This window comes from Xiphophorus hellerii, chromosome 22 (genome assembly GCF_003331165.1).
Source record: "Xiphophorus hellerii strain 12219 chromosome 22, Xiphophorus_hellerii-4.1, whole genome shotgun sequence".
Lineage (NCBI taxonomy): Eukaryota > Metazoa > Chordata > Actinopteri > Cyprinodontiformes > Poeciliidae > Xiphophorus > Xiphophorus hellerii.
In genome coordinates this window covers 17,379,232-17,401,352 of record NC_045693.1, presented here as the reverse complement: position 1 = coordinate 17,401,352, position 22,121 = coordinate 17,379,232, and the positions used below count along the sequence as shown (strand labels likewise).

The 22,121-nt window shown below is 38.0% G+C and overlaps 3 protein-coding genes and 1 long non-coding RNA gene across 4 annotated transcripts; 2 read left to right on the top strand and 2 right to left on the bottom strand.

Annotated features, from left to right (window-relative positions):
- The first annotated feature begins 1,539 nt into the window (after positions 1-1,539).
- vdac2 (voltage-dependent anion channel 2) lies at positions 1,540-7,969 on the top strand. The gene is made up of 9 exons (XM_032553343.1): positions 1,540-1,682; positions 4,360-4,431; positions 4,520-4,569; positions 4,979-5,131; positions 5,259-5,311; positions 5,717-5,944; positions 6,089-6,239; positions 6,368-6,425; positions 7,017-7,969. The coding sequence occupies exons 2-9, from the start codon at positions 4,365-4,367 to the stop codon at positions 7,106-7,108; spliced, it is 852 nt and encodes a 283-aa protein (XP_032409234.1). The 5' UTR covers positions 1,540-1,682; positions 4,360-4,364; the 3' UTR covers positions 7,109-7,969.
- Positions 7,970-8,473: 504 nt separating this feature from the next.
- LOC116713237 (neurofilament light polypeptide-like) lies at positions 8,474-12,267 on the bottom strand. The gene is made up of 3 exons (XM_032553342.1): positions 11,179-12,267; positions 10,970-11,094; positions 8,474-9,991 (listed from the first exon to the last, which is right to left on the bottom strand). Exons 1-3 carry the CDS (start codon positions 12,106-12,108, stop codon positions 8,857-8,859), a joined length of 2,190 nt encoding a protein of 729 aa, XP_032409233.1. The 5' UTR covers positions 12,109-12,267; the 3' UTR covers positions 8,474-8,856.
- LOC116713241 (uncharacterized) lies at positions 12,210-19,445 on the top strand. Its single transcript, XR_004337831.1, has 2 exons — positions 12,210-12,285; positions 18,841-19,445. It is a non-coding gene; the product is annotated as an uncharacterized LOC116713241 (long non-coding RNA).
- On the bottom strand, positions 13,575-16,863 carry comtd1 (catechol-O-methyltransferase domain containing 1). The gene is made up of 7 exons (XM_032553344.1): positions 16,301-16,863; positions 16,094-16,212; positions 15,101-15,206; positions 14,557-14,675; positions 14,106-14,160; positions 13,890-14,023; positions 13,575-13,807 (listed from the first exon to the last, which is right to left on the bottom strand). The coding sequence occupies exons 1-7, from the start codon at positions 16,353-16,355 to the stop codon at positions 13,655-13,657; spliced, it is 741 nt and encodes a 246-aa protein (XP_032409235.1). The 5' UTR covers positions 16,356-16,863; the 3' UTR covers positions 13,575-13,654.
- Positions 19,446-22,121: the final 2,676 nt, after the last annotated feature.

The window sequence follows — 22,121 nt, the reverse complement described above, 5'->3', positions numbered from 1 at the left end:
GCACCTTGTCATTGTTGACAAATATCTACAACAGTAAATCAGTTGTGATTTTTAAAGAGCAATCAGTTCAATCTTATTTTTTAGGTTGTAAAGGAAAAGCAGACCTTTTTCATAAAGACGATGGCTGCATTTTTAGAATAGAATAGAATAGAATAGAATTCAACTTTATTGTCATTGCACTGCCACAAGTACAAGCAACGAGATGTAGTTTGCATCTATCCAGAAGTGCTCTACGAGATATAAATATTTATTTACGGATGTGCAAGACTGTGTATGTATGGACTATAAGGGGTTATAGCAAGAGATATAGATATTGTGTATAAATATAAATATGGGAGCTATATACACAGATTATACAGATTATACAGAATATACAAGAATGTTAGGGAATGGATTATAGATAAATAATGGCAGATAAAATTTACAGGTTGTATGTGTGTGTGAAGAAAACAGTCCGTGATGTGTGTGTGTGTGTGTGTGAGGACAGTCCATGTGTTATTGTTGTATGAGAGGATAGGGGAATACAGTCCTTATAGTTTATGTTTTATGTCAGGAGGCGTTCAAAAGCGTGACAGCTGTGGGAAAGAAGCTGTTCTGGTCCGTAGGCTTCTGTAACGCCTCCCAGAGGGCAGGAGGGAAAAGAGTGTGTGTGCTGGGTGAGTGGAGTCCTTTGTGATTTTCCTTTTGGGAAAATTTTCCTTTTGGGAAAATCCTTTGTGATTTTCCCATATGCACATATGTGGCCTATGTGCAGAGTGTCCAGCGTAATAAAAAAAAGAAAAAAAAATAGATCTAACGATAATAACTGGTACTTTTAGTGTCATTCTGTTGTGGAAATTAAATGTAATTATTCCGTTAAAAAAAAAAATACCTGGTGTCCTGCAACTTTTAAATGTCTCCCTCATTAGAGTCACATCTGACTCTAATATTAGCTCGTTAGCAGAGCTCTGTAGATCTTGGCTGGACGCTAGTGTGGCAGTTTAGCAATCTAATTCAGGTGTGTAGGACAAAAACATGAAAGTTGTAGGACACTGGCCCTTGAGACCATTAAAATAAATATTGTGGCCCATATCAAGCACAGTAGATGGCGATAATGCATCCTAACGTTGGATACCACCTGCCAAGATAAATTAAAGAAGAAGATAGAAGGAAAAAAAAAGAAAAAGATATATGTATCTATACACCCACACACACCACACACACGCCCACATCGAAACTAAATAACTAAATAAGTAGCAAAAATTAAATAAATAGCAAAAAAATAAATAAAAAGGTAATTTGAAGTTACAAAAGAATGACTAATAGTGCAGTAATTTAATAACTCTTAAAGGCAAAAAAATATATTTTTGTATTTTGATATGCTAAAAACATGTAAACAGCTTTAACTCGTTTCTAAGAATTAAAAATTGAACGTCAGCTTTAAGCGTCTACGTTTAGAGAGAAAATGGTTAACCTAAGTTAAAACTCAAACCAAAATGCCGTCTATGATGTAAACCCATTTTTACTCAGGCAAACGTTTGGGCGCCTTTGGCCCTAAAACTGGAAACCGAAAGGTCAGCATTTCGTTGCAGAACAGTCTCCTTCAGCTCGCCCTCCAACCGGTGACGCCTGCTTCTGCCGTGTGTTGTGAGGAATACTTCCAAAGAGTCACTTTTGTGTAACACTAACACAGTCTTCAACTGGTAAGGTTCCGTATTATTTAGTTTTGTATTGTAGGTTTTCTTTAAGACATAAACTAGAGAGTAGTTTTACTCGCTGCGGAACTCTGCAGGCTAACATAATTAGCTTCAGTAGCTGTAGCAGCGAGCTAAGTCTGACACATGTGCTCTTACTGGAAGGTTTTAGTTGTAGTCTAAAACAAAAATAAACACATTTTTAAAAATTATTTAAATGAAACAGCCACAAATCTTCTTTAGATATTGCTTTATATCTATTTGGCCTGTTAGCATTGCGGAAACTAGCCGACACCCACATCCAAAGTGAATAAGCTATTTTAGCTCATCACAGTAACTAGCACCGGTCAAAGCCTTCTCCAGTCCAACTGGATTTAGCGACTGATTTACAGTAAAAAGCATTAAGAGTCACGACTAAATAGTGTTAAAATGTTGTTAAAATGGCTTCTGTTCTTCCCGGTAACCTTGGCAGTTTACTACCTGGCCCACAGGATGCCATTTGTGCCAGAGGTGCTCATCAAAAAAGTGAAACAGTTATGTTGTTGGCAAGGGTGGTGAGTTTGTTTGTACTCAGCGAGTATAAAACTGTATAACTTGGAGCTATATAAGAAAGTTATAGACTTTAGATTCTGACCCAGACAGTTCAGCAACACAGGTGCATTTATTCTTATCATTAATAAGTGATAAGGATAAATGCAGAACAACCAGATTCCACAACAGTTTCATCCCTCTTGCCACAAGACTACTAAGCTCCCATTAATATTTTTATTGTATGTACTTCTATTGATATTGTTTTTATTAATATTTACTTATTATTTTATTAATATTGGAGCAACAAAAGTTTGCTCATCTACATTTTAAATGCATATTTAAGTGATAAATCTGTCTATGTCTTATACGTTGTTTATAACAGGAATATAAGACCAAGCTTTACCTTAATAACTTCTTTAAGTGCAGAAAAAAAATCTTTGTACTTGTCCTTCTGTCAATAAGGCATAAGTACCTTGAATAAAAATGTGTGTTTGAAATGTTTCCACAAAATGTTGGAATAAATTCTTTCAACAGTCGCTTGCAGCTTCATGAGTATTGTATAATACAACTTAAGAAGAAGAATAGATGCATGTATAAGGCTACATGACAGTCATGAAAAAAACAGATTGGATTTTTACAAATGCGACTCGGGAGACTAGGATATGTTGTCCTAAATGCAATACGTGTCTAATCTTTTCAAATGTGACCTGTGTCTGTGCGGCCAGGTCGCATTCAGAAAACTGTAAAACAGCTGAAACACTGACTTCTTTTAAATCTCAACTAAAAACCCACCTGTTTAGAATTGTATTTGAAATGTAATCAATTACAAATTTATTGATGGAACTTGACTCAATGATTGATTCTACATCGCATTGTGTTTCTGTGTTTGTAATGATGTAAAGCACTTTGAAATGCCTTGCTGCTGAAATGTGCTATACAAATAAAATTTGATTGATTGATTGATTCATCCAACCTGTACTATTCTGCATCCTGATACCCAGAAGCGGGAAGAAAAACAACCTTGGCAGGTGATAATGAGGATTATTAATGTGCTGGCTCCGTTTGAACAACAAATTTAAAATGGCAAGATGGTCTCTATCTTTCCCACCCATGTTTACTTCTGCAAACACTACAAATGATGATTTGCTACATGTGATGTGACTGCATCCTATACTGCGCATGCGGGACACTTTTAGCTGGTTTGCAGGAGATCACATGCAAGTCGCATATATTTGCAAATGTGAACGACTACGTAAAAAAAAACAAAAAAACTGATTTCACATGAAAAATTGAAATTGAGCATTAAGGCATCCAGTGTGAACATAGCCTAAAACAGGGGTCTCAAACTTCAGTCCTCGAGGGCCGCAGTCCTGCAACTTTTAGATGTGCCTCTGCTGCACCACACCTGAAAAGAATAATTAGGTCATTAGCAAGGCTGGGAGAACTGATCTACACAAGCAGGAGGTAATTAAGCCATTTCATTCCAGTGTTTTGTACTTGTGGCACATCTAAAAACTGCAGGACTGCGGCCCTCGAGGACTGAAGTTTGAGATCCCTGGCCTAAAATGTGACTGCCAACAAGATAATTCAGTAGGGATGCATCCAAAAGTTGCAGAATGGGACTGCACTGGAGTCTATATTGAAAGGATAAGCCTTTTTCTGTTACTTTTCTATTTGCAAATAGAAAAAAAATTAAAATGCACACTAAAAACACAAGAACAAAAATTAGATTGAAACTAATATATTAACAGTGCAATAAAAAGAGAAGAAATAAGTGTTCTAAGTGGAACATTTTGTACCCCAAATGATGTGTAAAGATGTAAAAAGAATAGTTTAGGAATACAGAAATGTGTAAAAACAAAAGAAATACTGCAAGCTTCCTTCTCCAGTAAATTCAGCAACATAATGAGTTTTATAGACAAATGGAACTGTAATATTTTGTGGATCTAGTAAGTTTGGTTTTCGTATATACACACAATTGTTCCATTCATTGGGGTTTGTGTTTTCCAATCACATGAAGTATATTTATATTCTTTTGTCCTGTCACATATGCAAATTGTAAAAAGAAACTATACTTTAAAAAATATATATTTGTCATGTGTTAAACAGATGTAACTGTCCCCCCCCCCCCCCCCCCCCCCCTCTTTATATGCAGGTATAATGGCCGTTCCTCCCGCTTATGCTGATTTGGGCAAGTCTGCCAAGGATATCTTCAACAAAGGCTATGGTAGGTCCTTGTACACTCATGAAGATGTTGAAGCTTCTTCTTTCAAATGTAGTTGCTAACTTAAATTTGAAACTCATATTTCATACAGGATTTGGCCTGGTGAAGCTTGATGTCAAGACAAAGTCAGCCAGCGGAGTTGTAAGATCATTTGGATTTTGGAATAATCATGTTGGCAGTTATTAAATCCCTGTGTTGCTTTTACAACAAAAAACACCTAAAAGTATTGTTTGCACTCAGCCTTGAACTTTCGAAATCTTTATTTTGTCCCAAGCTCAATGCTTCTGTTAATCGGAATCTCCATTCAAGTCACTTTTAATTATAAAAACCCCAGTGTTTTTATACTTGCTACTTTTGGATGCCTTCCAAAAGTGCTTGTTGGGTTAGCTTTAATTTAATTTTATAGAGTACCCACAGAAAATCAGTATAGCAACAAAAATACATATAAACTGTAGAATAACTAATTTTCTCAAAATTTACTACAATTGGTAATGTTATTAATTTCATGCCTGTTAAGTGATCCCAGTTTCTCTAAAAATGTCTCCTGCAGGAATTCAAAACATCTGGTTCGTCCAACACTGATACCAGCAAAGTTATCGGTTCCCTGGAAACCAAATACAACCGGCCTGAATATGGCTTGACCTTCACTGAGAAGTGGAACACTGACAACACATTGGGAACAGAAATCGCTGTTGAAGATCAGGTTTGCATAGATGTTTAACATTTTTGTACATTAAGAGCAGCTACTACAAAAAGAACAGAGTGTACACTTTGACAGAGCAGTGTAAGCTTTCTTATTTCCAATGAATTCCAAATTTTTCATCTTGCAGATTACAAAAGGACTGAAGTTGACATTTGACACAACCTTCTCACCCAACACTGGGTAAGATGATGGTTGAGGTTTTTGATTTTGTGTGTATTTTAATCCAGGACTCAACAGGAGGAGGTTGCATCTTTGCCTCAAATACTTCTGACAAGTGTCTTTACCAGCTATGTGTTCAGAGTCCCTGTATAGAACCAGTATGTTGCAACACTTCACTGGGATTGTATGTTTGTTTTTTTATCTTACCTGTTTGGGATAAAGACAAATCTTAAATTGAATTCCCTTCTGAAACTCTGCCTATGTGTTTGTTGTCAAGATGTTGAGTTAATTTCGTAAAACTCTGTTCCAAAGAAAGGGTACTAAAAAGACAAACATAATGTGGGAAATGATACTTGTCTTATGCATAAAGTAGATTTTTTATTTTTGTATTTTTTTTCTTTAACAAAATCCATCTTTTATCTACAGCAAGAAGAGTGGCAAAGTTAAGACCGCATACAAGCGTGAATTCATCAACTTGGGCTGCGATGTTGACTTTGACTTTGCTGGCCCCACAATCCACGGAGCCGCTGTCATTGGTTACGAGGGATGGCTCGGCGGTTACCAGATGAGCTTTGACTCCGCCAAATCCAGAATGACCAAGAGCAACTTCGCCATCGGCTACAAGACAGCAGACTTTCAGCTACATACTAACGTGTATGTAGAGTTGTTGCTGGATTTTTTTGTTTACTTGTTTGTTTAGTTTACTCCTTATGCTCCTTATGAGTTTTGGGTTTTCTTTGCCATTTGAAGGAGTTAACTACATTTTTATTTGGAAATGTTTATTTTCAATCATTACAGCAATGATGGAGCAGAATTTTGTGGCTCCATCTACCAGAAGTCCAGTGACAAACTGGAGACTGCAATCAACCTGGCATGGACTGCTGGCAACAACAGCACAAGCTTTGGCATTGCTGCCAAATACCAACTGGATAAAGATGCCTCTATCAGTGTAAGTTTTTTTTTTTTCTCCACACCATCTGTGGTAGTTCTAAGGCAACAAAAGTCACCATAAAACTCTGGACCTAATACTGCTCACTGACATCTTTGTTTTCCCCTCTGTGTTTTTGGACGTTTCAGGCTAAAGTTAACAACAGTAGCCTAGTAGGTGTCGGCTACACCCAAACTCTTAGACCAGGTGAGTTTCTTACCGCCGTGTAATTTGCAGGAGCACTTGGTATATGTTTCAGAAATATTACTTGTTGAACTTTTTCACATTTTGCTATAAAACCACCACAAGCTTCAGTTTATTTTGTTGCAGGATATCTTTGTAATGGTCAAATCCAAAGTAGTTTGTAACAGCTGGGAGGAATGTCTTGGTATTGTCAATTGTGCTCATGTATGCACTGCTTTCACCGCACAGAGCCTACCTTCATTCAAGCTAAAGATTATCAGTGTGCCATCAGCTAATGTCAGCAAAAATAATGTTAAAGAAACATTTTAATTCTTTTGAGTTCTCGACAGACTGCTGTAGATCAAAGGTTGTAGTGTAGCACAGAGCAACGGGGAGAGAGCTGTAAAGTGTGCTTTTTCAAAAATTCAAGCTAAGTCCATGAACTATCATGGCTTCTCAGAACTGTCTTCTGCAGCTTTAAAATAAAGTATAATTTTCCTTCCACTTTACAACATGATTTCTACACAGTTTGGAAAAATGTGGAATTTGGGTTAGTAACAGCTTGAAAACTGTAGTGTATAGATAACAACTATACCTTCTTCCTTGTGTTTGCAGGTGTGAAACTGACTCTCTCTGGTCTGATCGATGGGAAGAACATCAATGTAGGAGGTCATAAGCTGGGTCTGGGCTTGGAACTGGAAGCTTAAACTGTAATCATGCAGCAAGGGACAAGGGAATATCAGACTAATCGGGCCTTAAAAGTATGTCCAACTCAAACCAGCAAAGGGAAATCATAGAGAGATTGGTTCAAAGGCTTCTGCAACACCGTCTCGGGCACCAGATCATGTTGGTGCTTTTGTCTTCAGAATATTTTATTTTTATTGATGCTTTTTACTTTGTGATTGCATCAAACCAAAAGACAGACATTGTCATATTATTTATACATTTTGTCATTGTTCCTGTTCAATACTGCCACGATAATTGTAATAATCCAATCCCTCTGTACAACTGTGTGTGGCTTTAGTGTAATAATCCCAGACACTCCAATGTTGTCCTTTTTATGTGAAAACATAAGTCCAAACATTAGTTACTTTAGGGTTGTCATATTTTACCTCCAATATCTACTATCATGACTTTTGGTATTCTTTGCCATCTTAGCAGTTATCAAATCCAGAACTAAAATTAATGTTGATTTGTGTTTAAATACTAATAATGCACACGTCTTGTTTGTCGACGTTTGAGGCTGGGATGTTTTGGCAAAGCTACACATGTGACCTTACCCTCAACTGATCAGGTTTGGGGTTACTTTTAGTGGGAGAGAAACCTGCACGTTAGCTCGCCCGAACAGAGTAATATTTTGTTAATTATGCAGCAACAGATTAACTGTGGAGCACATAATGTTTAAGTGATGCCAAACTATAAAATTATTTGGAGGAGTAGAGTAAAGTTGCACATGTGCACCATGTAAAGCTATGTTTCTGTTCCGAGAGGAGACCAATCCTATAAAGAAGTCTTTGAGGTCCCTTTGTGTATGTATGGATTTTCAATAAAGTCTTTAAAGTCATAAATGCCTACAAGAGTGATAATTATAATGCATTTATAAAGTGTGCAAACCTAGTATTAGGGGTTTGTGAGGTATTTTAAAAAATGCAGTGCTAAATTATTTAAAAGTTTTGCAGAATGTTAGTGTAACGTCCTGCAAAATTTTTTAAAAAGTTGGTTTGTGGTAGGAAATAAGATTCTGTAAAAATTTCCCACAGAAAATGTTATTCTTCTAAAACGCGCAAAGTTCAAACGCGGTTTGAACTTAGCAGTCACTAAAGCATTAGTTCAAGGGCGCACACAGATTTTTTACTATTTTCAGCGCATTTTTACAAAATACACATCTGATTACAGGAGGCTGTTCAGTAACTCAGAAATGTGCTGACCTAAAAACTTTACCTCATATCACCAATGAAGCATTTAATTGTGAACATTTAGAAAAACAATGTTTCAACGTATGCATGTGAATCTGTTGACTTGTCTATTTCAGAAATGCAACATAATTTTAGAAAAATGTACCAGAATCAATAAATTATTTAATATTGCTTTTATTTGCACACACCATAGCAAAATCATTGTCAATCAAACAAATGACCAAAGAAAGTCCAGCTACATTCATAGTTACATTCTGTTTTGCTGTTTCGAGATATTTGAAATCCAGTTTTAACTTTGAGGTCAGTCATGCTGCAAAAAAAAAAAAAAAGCCTATTCTGTTCTTTTAAAACAAGAATGCTGACAATACATTCCAGTACTTTGCATTGTTCTTTGCGCTCGACTGCTGGTGCCAAAATTATACATTTGCATTATGAGCTCTTTATTTTTGGCTGTCATCCCTTTGAATGCAGTGTTTTATTGTCCATTCTTAACTTCAGCAGAAGCTCTCATTTTATTTATTTTTTTTAATCTTCTGATTTTAGATTGGAGTCTGGCTGCTGTCTGCAGGCACCTGCTGTGACTCTTTTGTTTCTGCAGTCACAGATGTTTTTTCCTTTTGCAAAGCAGCTGAAGCGATTTGGGTTTTGTCACCTTTTTCTGTTTTCTCACCCTCTGCTTTCGCTGTAGATTTGGAAGATTGGGATTTATCTTGGTCCTTAATGGTTTCACGTGTGGCATCTACGGTGCTTTTTGTGTTTTCTTCCTCAACTTTTGCAGAATCAGTCTTAGTAATTTCTTTTTGTTCCGTTTGGCTCACTTTTTTTACCTGATTTTCTGGTCCAGTAGAAGGTGCTTTTGCGATTTCTACACATTTCTCCATTTTTGTCAACGCAACTGCTTCTCCAATCAATTCTTTGGCTTTCTCCTGCACCTCTACACCACTGTGCTGTAGAGTTTTGTTATCTTCCTCATATGTTGAAACCACAGTTTCATTAGAAGGCTTCACACTTTGTACCGCGATAACACTTTCTGCCTTAGTTGAACCCTGTTTATCCTCATCAGATTTAACTAGATCTGATTCATCTGAATCATGCTGTTTTGAAGAGATATCTGTTTGACGAGGTATATCTGCAGTTTCTTTCTCCTTCATGTCCTCAACCGGTTTGTTGTTATCTACCTCTGTGTCCATGTTTTCACCGCTGAGAGCTGCTGCCTTCTCTGATTCTTCGCTGTGGTTTTGTTCTTTGTTATTATCCTCCACATCATCAGCTACCTTTCTATCATCTTCACTCTCCAACTTTTCATCGGAGGCTACTTGACTCTGCTGATGGTCAGACATCTGGTTTCCTTCATCCTCTCGACTGTCCTGATGATCACCCTCTTCCTCGCTGCCCCCTTTCTCACTTTTTCCACACTCCTGCTCATCCTTCCCCACATCCGTCTCCTCTGATCCCGTCTCCTCAAACTCTGACATCTCGATCTCCCTGGTGGTTTCTGTTATGATCTCCTCCACAAACTTGTACTTGGGCTCTGCTCGCCTCTGCGTGACTCCTGGTCGACTGAAGCTGGGGAGGGTGTAAACAGGTGATTGATGGTAGATATGGGGCAATGGGATCTGAGGGTCGGAGACGGAGATGGAGGACAGACGAGCCTCCTCACCACAGAGAAGTTTCCTGCAGGATGGGGAAGAGAGTTTGCATTTAATACAGATGCACTAATAGTTCTTTGCCTTCTAAGCTTTCCTCAAGTTAATTCATATAAGGATCTGACAGACACTGCCTTGCTTCTTAAACTATTTCATATTTTGTCATGGTCAAAGACATAAGGTATCAATCTATACTTTTCACTTCAATTACATCTGTATATCTTTTGGATATGTCTTTACCATGTAAGTTCATAGAAATAGACATTTTCCTCAGACAGGTTGGATGGGAAGCGTCTGTAAACGTACATTTTAAAGCCTTGCAAAAAAAAAAAAAAAAAAAGATCTGTCTGTATTTTGACCTTTCATTCAACCTGTAAAAGGTTTTCTTTTTGGGATTACTCTGCTTTTAGTTCCTATAAACTCTTACCAGTTTCCCTGGCCTGGTTAAAGGAAATCATGACATGGTTTCAAGCTGTCCCCCCATGTTTCACCCTGAGGATCCTCTGTTTACAGTGTTACTCTACACATGCCTTATTGTTGGTCTATCAAAGAAAGCTCAAACAAAATGCGCTCAAGTTTGTGGTTGTTGCGTGATAAAATATGAAAAGTTTAAGGGGAGTACACTTTTCTACTGTAAAAAAAAAACTAAAACTGTAATGCAGCTTAAGTTGATAGACTCAGCTGATTAATAATAATGAATTAATGAAATTTGTGTTTATCTACAGTATATTTGAATATAAGATCCAAACTTAGTTATTGTTAACTTCAACTATACCAATAAAGCAGGAGATCTGGGCCACTGGTTAACAGGATCAGCAGTTTCAGTTTATATGGTATGTAACATTTTTGCACAAATACTTTAGCTTACCTTTAATAAGTAATACAGTTGCACGTTTAAATTAAAATATGGACATAGAAAGCATAAAATATATGAAATAATACAAAGTTCCACTAATTTATTTAATCAATAAGTTTTACTAATATTCTCATGCTAATTTTACTACACCTGTATGATAATATCTCCACATCCAAAGCCATCTTGACGTTCAGGAGGTCCTGGTACTCCCTCAGGTAGCCGGACATGTCGAATTTGCAGTTTATGAGCTCATTTTCAAGCTCTTTGATTGTGTTCTGAGTTAAGAGAGAAGATGACCTCGTTAAGCTGGTGTCTCGGGGTGTGTTAACGCTACAGGATGCGGAAGAAGCATGTCATACCTGATAGTGAATAAGTTCCTCCTTGTGGCGATCCTCGACATCATGAAGCTGCGCCTCCAGAGCTTCTCTGGTGCCTTTGGCGCAGTCCAGCTCGACGCTCCTGGCCTGCAGACGCTTCTTGTACTCCTGAATCTCCCGCTGGCTCGCTTTCAGCGCCTCCCTCTTGGCCTCGGCGGCCTCCGTCAGTCTAGCGAACTGAACTCGGAAACTTTCCCCGACCAGCTGGACGTCGGACCCGGTGTGACCTTCCAGCTGCGTCCTGATGTCCCGGAGTGCCGCAGTGACGCCGGGGTGGCCGAATTCGTGCGCTTTAAATTTAAGCTGCGCATCTTGAATCTGGTCACACATCTCTGACACTTCGGCCTCGTGGTTTCTCTTCAGAAAGTTGATTTCATCCACGAGGGACTCCACTTTCCGGTCCAGCAGTAGTTTGGCCTGGTACGCTTCGCCCATGTCTTTCTTCAGGGTCACTATGCTGCTCTCAGCCTCTGATCTGCTCTCCGTCTCCCGCTCATGCCGTTTCCTCAAGGCGGAAAGCTCTTCCTCCAGGTTATGATGTTCGATCTCAATCTGGTTCTTCTGGTGGGTGATTTCCTGCAGCAGCTGCCTCAGCCGCCTCAGCTCGGGGCCGTACTCTTCCTCCAAACAAGACGCGGGCTTCACCTTCCCTCTGATGTCTTCGATTTCCTTCTCCAGGAGATGGTTGTGGCTTTCGAGCCGGTGCACCTTTTCTATGAAGCCCGCGAGTCGGTCGTTCAAGCCGCGCATCAGCTCTTTCTCGTTGCGCTTTTCAGGTCTGGCGTGTGGGGAGCTCGCGTCCGCGGAAGTCCTCCTGGTTTCTAATTCCGACCGTCTCGGCTTGGGTTGTGAATACGTATCGTGAAGGGCTCTACGCGGGAAGCCGAACCTGTCATCCATCCTGTGACTCATGTTGTCAGTGCGGATCTCTGGTGCAGAGAGCGAGGCATCCGTGCGGGCTTTTATAGTCGCCACCAGCTGCCCAGTTTGCAGAACGAAGCTGTCCGTGGTGCTGAAAAGGTGTCGCGTCAGCTGGTGCTTTAATGGACCCTTACTCCACGTTTTTTGTCGCAGGAAGCGATGACGTCGGTAAGCCCCAGCGTCGACGTCAATACAAAAACAATTAACTTTATATATCCGATATCTTTTAAAAGCAACAAAAGTAACAGACGAAGATGTCGGCCGCAGTGTTTCTCACTCAGTTCAGTTGCATCTATGTTTGCAGTCGAAACTTGATATTCACACACATTATGAAAATACGCGCCATTTTTTCTCGCTATGTCATTAGATTACCACAAGTATTTCTGTTTGCTAAATCTCAGAATTATGAATGAGATATTTATTCAGATTCCTGTCTTTTTATTTATTTATTTATTTTGCTTTTCCTCTGAGAAATGTTCAGACATATCATGAAATTTTTTAGAATTGCTCTTTAATCGGGTCAAATGTTTGCGTCTTCAAGATTTTTTGCTAGAGTTTTGGCACATTTGTCATAGAGTTGTTGTGTTGTTAAATCACTTTGCGCCATGTGAAGTATTAATGAAGTGGACTCACTCAGCAGCCGCAGGTTCTGGGCACCTTGCAGTAATTGACTTGAACTCGGTCACCTTTGTTTACACTGGTAGTTCTTGTTTGAACTGACTGCTACCGCTGATGCACATATTTTTTGTTTTGCTTTGTGTTGTTTTTACACATAGATTAAAAGGTTGCACAATTAAAACAATGTTTTAACAATCTGTTTATCATTGGGGAATAATCCAGTCTAGCTCCAATTGGTCGGTTTTGTCTTGTTTTAATGTTTATCTCTATCTAAGGTAGTCGTGGTACTAAAAAGACATTGAACATGTTCCATTTTGTGTATTTAAAAACAGAATACAGTTGTATTTTCCTCTAATGGTGTCTCTGTTTAGTGTAAATCAGGACAGTACAACTAGTACTCTCAACCATTTGTTAGTATTTTACATTTCAGATACGAAGTGATCAAATATAGTTGCTATAGTTCTGTCATGACCACTCCCAATTGCTTGAACATGTAAATTAACAGTAGGAAATGTTTTGTTTCTTTTCTTTCCCTCTCTCGCTCTTTCTTTCTTGTCATGGCGCTCCATTCAGTGGAATGGAGCCCTGGACAGTGGGATGTGTCAGCCACATCAAAAACCACCACTGTGCAAACCAAAATTTTGTAGACAGAAATGTGAGGAAATCTTCAAAGAGTTATAGATGGCTGTGGGTAGGGAGACAGTAGCGGTCTGTAATACAGCAGAGCTGTAATAGCCCCTGACTGAAGACACTGCCATTGTAGATACAGTCTCATGAAGAGGATACTGATGTCTAAAACTGTGGAGACTAATAAGAGTTGAATTTACAGAAAGAACGTAAACAGGGAGTAAACGGTTTAATCAAATAATGAATAGTATCATTATAAGTGCAACACATTTGTGTCGTAAAAACTCCCCCATTAGCGTTTAATAGCGATGGTGAGCCCATCCCCCACAGTGAGCATGCTCAGTTCAACTCTCTGGTCCTTGTGTATCTTCCTATTAAGAGCATCTAGAGTCTGTGACGTGGTGTCATTGGGCGCAGGGTTCACAACTTTTCCACTCCACAGCACCTGTCAGTGTAGCAAGATGACAGATATGCTTCACTTTATGTTTGTTGTCAAAACGTGAACTGAATACTTGAACTTTACTCACATTGTCGATTGCAATTATGCCACCGTTTCTTATGAGCTCCAGAGACTTCTCATAGTATCTGTCATAGTTGGATTTATCAGCATCGATGAACACAAAGTCGTATGTTCCAGCTTCCCCAGCTGCTGTCAGTTCATCTGACAAAACACAAGATGGAAAAAGTAAACGCAAAACTCACATCTGTATGAGAGCAATTATGATATCAACAAAACCACTTACCCAGAGTTTTAAGTGCAGTTTGATGCTGAACATCAATCTTATTTTCCACTCCAGCCTGCAAAAAAAAAGGAACATTTTATAAACTGAGTTTTATGCAGCCACTTCAAAATAATGTTTTTGTCAGGGTTTACACAGGAATTGATTTCACTGCTTGGCTTGGGAGCTTTCTGTAACACAGTTTCCTGAGCAGACACCTTGAAAGTGTCCAGCCGGCAGGATTTCTGGAGACACACTGACAGTTGTTAGATGTGCAATTTGCTGTTTGCTGCACAAATTAGCTCTGACAGAAGCTAAATGGCAAATTCTGATGTTGGTAGACCAAGGACTGTGCACTTGTGTAATATAATCTGGATTAATAATAAGATTATTTTAAAACCTTTGAAACATTAGGACATTCATAATAGAGGGATACAAGTTATATTTCTTCTCTCTCTTTTTTTTCTGTTCTCACCTCTTTAAAAAAGGGTTTGGCTATTTCTATGTAGGTGTCTTCTATTTCACAAGCTACCACTCGTCCATTCTCTGGCATGGCCAAAGCCATGCTCAGAGCGTTGTATCCAGTGTACATCCCTGCATCATAAATATATTGGTTAGTCCATAATATTTTATGAAAACAGTCTGTAAACTTCTGAATTATACTATTCGAACACGACAATTAATCACTGGACTAGAAGCTGGACTGCAATGAAATGCTTTGATCAAAGCTCTGAACTATAACAATTATTGTCACTTTTCTTCTGAAATTAATTGATTATTTCCTTATTTTTACAATAAAATTTAGATTTCTGTGTAAAGACAAAGACACGCTTTACTCGAAAAAGAAATAAAGCCAAACTAATCAAGAATCTAGCCTAGAATATTATGCTGAGCAAAATGTTTATTAGAGGATAACAAATAGCTCTGCACAATAAAAGTAATGCATTGTCATAAACTTGTGATTTGTTCTGTCACTTTCAAGTCCACATGGCGCGTGACACACGCTAATCTTATCTTACCTATTTCAATTGCTTTTGTGGCATTGATCAGTCGTATGAGATTTGCCATAAACTGGGCTTGCTCTGCTGCCACCATCATTCTGTTCCATTGATCTTCAAGGGTCCTCTGAAATGAAAACACAGAACTGGTTCTGCAGCTTCAGGCGGCATGTTGCTACAGTTTACTGGTGTGTGTCTGCCCTCTAGTGTTTGAGAACCATATTGCTTTCACTCTGTGACATAAATAAATAAATAATGTTCTTTACTTCTTTTTCTCTAAATAAAATTTTAGTGTGGATACAGAATCATACAATACTATGGAGCTCCGTACAGTACATTTGAGATAAAAAAAAAGTGTGGAGACAGAAAGAACAAAGAACACATCATTAGTTATTAATTAGCTTCTGGCCAAATGTCCCTGAATAGTAGCTAGTTAATCATTTACAGAAATACAAATAGAAAATAAATCAATATCAAGTTTAATATTGCTCAAATGAAAAAGTGCTTGCATAATTAATTTTAACAGAATACTGTTTGCTACCAAAACAAAACAAAACAGCATGGAAGACGCTTTATCAATTACTTATGATTTCATTGGTTTCAGAAGTCAGATTGATCATTAGCTCCACGAGTTACTCAACACAAAACTACTGACAACCTAAACTTTATTTGTCAAGAAACAAATCATGTTAGAGTGGGAAATCTGTTATTGTCTCACAATTATCCTAACACCAGTTTATCTTCCCTGTTAATAAAGTGGTGCCAGCTAGATGGTTACTGAACAATCACCACTTAACCTCTGGCCAGGTTAAGCCAGAGGTTAACCTTTAGCAATGCTAAAAAAAAAAATAACAATACAGTGGTTATAACAAAAACAAAACAAAACTAAAACTTTAGTTTGATTCATAAAGACAGGATCTCATGCTCTGTTTTGTCATCAGTTGCCTGAGAAAAAAACAAAAAAACAAAAACATAATTAATAAAATAATATTACTGGTTTCAGGGTTTACTTACCAGTCTGAGTTTGGTGAGGACTGGATGCTCCCTTAGGGAGTTGTTAACTACATACTGCAGAACCAGGTTATCTTTTCCCCCACTGTGACTTTTTCCAATAAAGGCAGACTTTCCCACACCTGAACAGAAAGAAACAAGACACCTGAAATAAACATTAATGCAATACTTCAAATAGATCCAGTTTTTCACAGCTCAAACATTTTCTACCTGTTAAAACAACAGCAAGTCCAATGCAGACAAGAGTCTTGATGTTTGCAGCCATTCTGCTCAGTTGTCTTGGGATGGGATTTTTTTTGTGGGAAATTTTTAAGCAGCTTGTTTGACTGTACTAAATCACTCGCTGTCCGTTCTTTTTGGACTTTGCAATCTGTGTTTGTTTAGGTTAACCTTTTAAAGGGAAGGCCCAACTTGATGATTTTTTTCTTTTAAGTTTTGCAACATCAGCTTATTTAAGAAAAGGCAGTATATTTATCATTGCATCCACGTTATTTGCTCAAGTCACAAGTTGCGAAGTACTACACAAATCCTACAAACTAGAATGACATGTTCAGTTTTTTGTTTGTTATCCCACAATTGAAGGCCTAAAATGAATCTACTTCACAACACAGAAGGTATGACAAATCATTTCTGAGAAATATGCTTATTCCTAAGGTGTAAAATATAGCATTTTGCAAAATCCAAAGGCAACAGCAAAACAAAATTGGATAAATATGTGGAAGATATTGTAAAACAGTCCAACAGAAATTACTGCTCCTGTTTTTGTTTTATTGTTTTAAAATAAATCCTGTATACATTTATTTAATTTGAAAAAACAAAAAACAAAAACGTTTTTGGTACATTTCTTACAAATCTTTAATTGGGCATATGAAAGGTAAAATTAGAGAAGAAAAATACGTAACTACTACGGTCTTTTGAAGGGTAACATTACACATTGCAGCACATTATGTGTGGGTGAATTTGAATATCTAAGGGTTATTTTCAACATTTATGTGGAGGAAAGTATTTTAATGAAAAATATTTCATGTTCTCTGACATTTTAGAATTGATCCTAGAGGTTTACACGGTGAGGAATTTTGTCGTTGCTTATTAGACAATAATGCTGCCGTCTAGTGGTAGAAAAGTGAAATAGCTATTTTTTCTATTCATGTCACATTTAGAGGATGGACAATGAAAGAATCAAATATATAAATGCTTTTCTATACGTCACATTATATTTTTGTTTTATTGTCACATCTCAGTGTAAAAGACTTTATATTTCTACATTTTGTGGAGGAGTCTTTGAAGCTATGTTTCATTTCATTTATCTCACTCTTGCCACTTATTTGTTTAAACGTCTTCACTGAAAGAAATAAACAAAGTCTGTTTATCAAGTGGCATATGATCATAATTTACAACTAATGATAACTTTTTGTTTTTCTAACAGTTTCATTTTATTTAATTCCTCTTTAGACCTCCACACTCACATAAATAAAGTGAAATACAAAAAGTCCATAAAAAAGGTTTGACATAATATATTTTGCATACTGATTGAAATGATCAGAGCGACCAACTGATTCTGCGTTCGGCCTTGCAGAGTAAAATTGTACCTACACAGCTTCATTGACTTTTACAGAGTGCAGATTATTGCTATTATTATGTTGTAACAATTTCTTGAACACTGTCAGAATAGCTTCAAAATGTTGATGTTAGTGAAATTTATGGGGCAAAAAAATGAAACTGCATAAAGGGGGCCTGATTACTTTGAAAAGTACATTTTGACAAAAAAAGTATTGCAGAATTTCCAAGTAGGGCACACACAGTAACACTAACCTCACCAGCATTTTAGTGGGTACACCTTGCCACTAGGGTTGGACCATATGTTTTCATAGGTGTCAGGAACTTCTACAGAGATTTTGATCCAAATGGATCTTTAAAGCATTATGTACAGTAAGTTACTGGAATTGGAGCCTCAGCTTAGTCTCCTTAGTTGACTGGATAGATGTCTTTGTCACATGGAGATGATATGAAGGGACCAGCTTTGGTTGCTATCTGTGTTAAGCAACTAAAAATGTGTAGATGGTAAAGTGAAATTCATTCACTCATGTAGACATTTTAAATACAATTTGGAATGAAGGCTGTATTGCTAGGGATGATGTGAAAAAATAAAGCTGCTTAAAGTAAAACAGAGAGTGTTTAGGTAATATTAGTGCCTTTTTGGGATTAAAGGGGATCCTATACAAAATTTGATTCTGGGGCTTTCCAACCATCCTGCCATAATTAAAGCTGTATATCTTGACCTTACTGCAAAACACTGCCAAAAGTTACATATGAGCATCAAAACTTTATTAGTTTCACTGCTCAACCCCAAATTACCCAGATTAAATGTATTCATGCAACAATATGCAATTTTGAAAAAAAATTCTATATGAAAGAATGATTGGTTTGCAACTGAAAATTACACATTAAGAATCAGGGTTCTTAATTCCTGCTGTTGTTGAATGATTATTACTACTGACGTCTCTTTTATCAAAAAAAAAGAAAAAAAGATTTGCAATTAATTGCCTGACATGCATGATAACTTTAGTGCTCTTGGGGCCCTCTGCTGGTCTGGAGGCTAGTATAAACAACACATCTAGTTTGCATATTAGGCTGGCACTGAGTGAGACACCATTTAGCAAAAAAAAAAAATATATATATATATATATATATGTATATATAGTATATACAGTATATATGTATATAAAATCTTGTTTTTTTCCGATCTACAGCAAGAATATCATCTCTTCTCACAACTTCAGAACTGGAATGGGAATAGCCAGGATTGTTCAAAAAGGAATTTCGGGATGTGAGTGGGATGCAACGCCTCTCCAAGGACACTGCACTTCCTCTGCCTGTTCCCCAATTAAGAATTCATAGATCCAAACAAAAACACGCCGGGAACAAGAACACGTCACTTAAATGAGCGATGACACAAACTGTCTCTTAAAAAAATGTTTGAGCTGTGGCAAAGGAAAGGAAGAGGATGTCTCAAAGTGTGCATGCAGATCGGTTAAAGTCCTCTTGGTGAAAACGAGATGCCGTGTTTCTTCTCCGCCATCCTCTCCCTCTGCCTCCTGCTGCTCCGGGCCCCTGCTTATGTGATGCTAATTGTTTCTGCTACTTGTGCCAAGTACCTACTCTTCCCCAGCACATTCTACAGACAGGCCCTGGTCCCTCGGCTGCTTTTTGTGTCTGTTTAAGGAATGAAAAAATGTGCACTGCCATCTGCGGCGAGCGCACCACCGTTTCCCCTCCCGGCCTTGACTGTCACTGTGCCACAATGATACACGTTCACGAAGTCTCTCTGAGGTAAAAAAAAAAAAAAAAAAAAAAAGTCTAAACTACTGGAGAAGCAAGAAAACAAACTTGACACATACAACTGTTAATATGAAATAAAATAATTCAGGATGTTCCTGGTTTGATGCAGGAAGGAGAATTGTGTACAACTTTAAAAAAAACAGCCTTTTAAATTTTGGGGCATATAGAAGCTAAGCTGAGGTATTTTGTCAGTTTAAAACCAGCCCTATGTTATTCTAGGCAGGGATTTGTGTCAGATTTTCATTTAGGATGTCTTCAAATCGGTTTCACCTCCATGTATTTTGCTGTACAGTACCTAACTTTGACCACCTAGTGGCAGTGTTGCTTAGCAAATGCACAATCAAGCAACTCTCAGAGACCAAGGCCTTCACTTCCTTGTCTCTGTTGCAATATCACTTTCCTCTTATTGAATTGACCTGTGACACCATCAGAGCCTACACTGGCGCAACATATTGATGCGCTCGTAACACCACAAGGCTCTTACATCATCCGTGTATTCATCATAGGGAGACAGCCTCTTCTGTACACGAACAACGGGAGTCAGCTTGGCATCATCTCCGCAGTCAGATAGGCATGCATGAATATTAAGTGATGCTAATCACAATGGAAAGACCAACATCAGGACAGATGACAGACAGTTCTCAGCATTCAATTGACATCCTTGGATTTGTCCTCTGTTTGACGACAGCATCCTCCAGCATGACAAGTCTGTTTAAAGCTCTAGTATGAGCAGATAGCTAAGCTGCACTGAGGCAGAGTTTACTCAAACTGGGCCATCGTATGTTTTTCCCTTTTTTTTTTTTTCCCCAGAAAAAGGCCCGGTTAGGTATTGTTAGTCAATGCACATCACAGATAAAAAGCGTTTAGTAAAGTGCCTTGTGAAAGTATTCCCACTGCTTAAACTTTTTAAAATTTTGTCACACAGCCATGGCAAACTCTAGTCTCTTGTATAGGGCTATTAATTTTTTTTTATTAGAAAAAAAAGTATGACATGAATTTTATTCTTCCATGTTATTCTAATACCCTTGAAACAATTCATTTTGACTAGTTATCTTTAGAAGTTACCTAATTAGTATATAGAGCCCATCAGTATATAATAATTTGAGTATATATTCATCTGTTTGGGAAACTGCAGAGATTTTTTAGGTACTGTTTATGAATAAACGGCATCATCAACACAAAGAACCACACCAGGAGAATCATGGCTATGTTGTAAAATGACATTCCAAGCGTTTCAGAGCTCTCACAAAGCTCTTTTCAATTTATCCTGACATAGAAGAACATGAAGGAGCACATTAATCAGAGAACTCTGAAGGAGCTGCAGAGATTCAAATTTATTGATAGAACAAATATCAGTTGGACTCTCCTCAAATATAGCCTTTAAGGACGACTGACAAGAAAAGAGCCTATGCTGATGCCAAAATTGAACTTTCTAATTTCAAAACATCAAGAATGTGAAAATAAGTAAATAAATAACACCGCGAGTCACCCTGGACAATGTGGTGTTGGCAGAAACGTGCTGTGGAAATGCTGATGGAAAGATTGAAAATACAGGGAACCTCTGAGGGAAAATCTGTTAAAGGCTGCAAAGGACTTGAGAACGGGACAAAGGTTTACCTTCCAGTGGTTGTTCAATGAATATTTGTGCAAGGAGCTGTATACAGGCTATTGCAAGGGTTGCAGAATGTAGATGAGGATGTAACAACAACAAAAAATCTTCCCAAGAACTGTTTTGCCAATCATAAAAATCTGGATTTACTACATTTGTGTCTGAGCTACAGTGCATTCTTCAGTTAGAATGCACAGGATAAGCCATTCAGTTCATTATCATCCTCTCTTTGTGTGTTCAAGCCAAACAGAACAAAGGAGTGGATCTGCCTCTACTGAGAAAAAAAAAATGAAATGGAATGAATGGCAGGTGTGGTTGTTTGACTTTCAAATCACTAAGGCATCTATTCTATTAACCTGCCGTGTAAATAAATACAGAATTCAATTCCATGCAGTCACGCAATAAGTTGACAGTCCTCAAGAAGATCAAACGGGCTGCTCCAGGGCACGTGAACCACAGTAAAAGAAAAAAAAAAATCTTGGCTATGTGAAAAGTGTTGACACCTTGAGCAACCCACCAAAAAGAGGCAAATGTCACATCCTGAGAAACAATTACTGGGTGAACCCCAGGTTTAAAGCTAGTTCTCCCAGCCTCATTTCAAATGCAGTAGCGCTTCTCCAATAACATCTCGCAGTTATTGTCAGTCCTCATTGTCAGAGGGAGAATTGCTCTCTGCAGAAGAAATAATACTTTAACTGCCCGATTCCACTTCTGCAATCTACTCCTATGCTTTTCACAAAAAGTTACATTTGTATTCGCTCTTCTCTACTAAAGTAAAGTCAGTCTTTCCCTAAGTTCCAGAGCAGAGTCCCTGCTCCCTCCCTTCCTATTAGTCTCATTCACATCTGATTGCTGTGTCCCGTTGTGACTGCACTTGAGGCATTAATGATAATGTTATAACTCGGACCAATTTGCCATCGCAATCAGATTCACTTAATTGAGTTGATTATGAGCTTCCCATCTGAGATGACCCCTCTGGACTTGGAAAAACTGAGCAGGGAGAGAAGGAGGGTGCGGATGAAGAAACAGGGCTCCCCCAGGCATTCCATCAGTGAGCAATGGACACATAGACTATGACTGTTT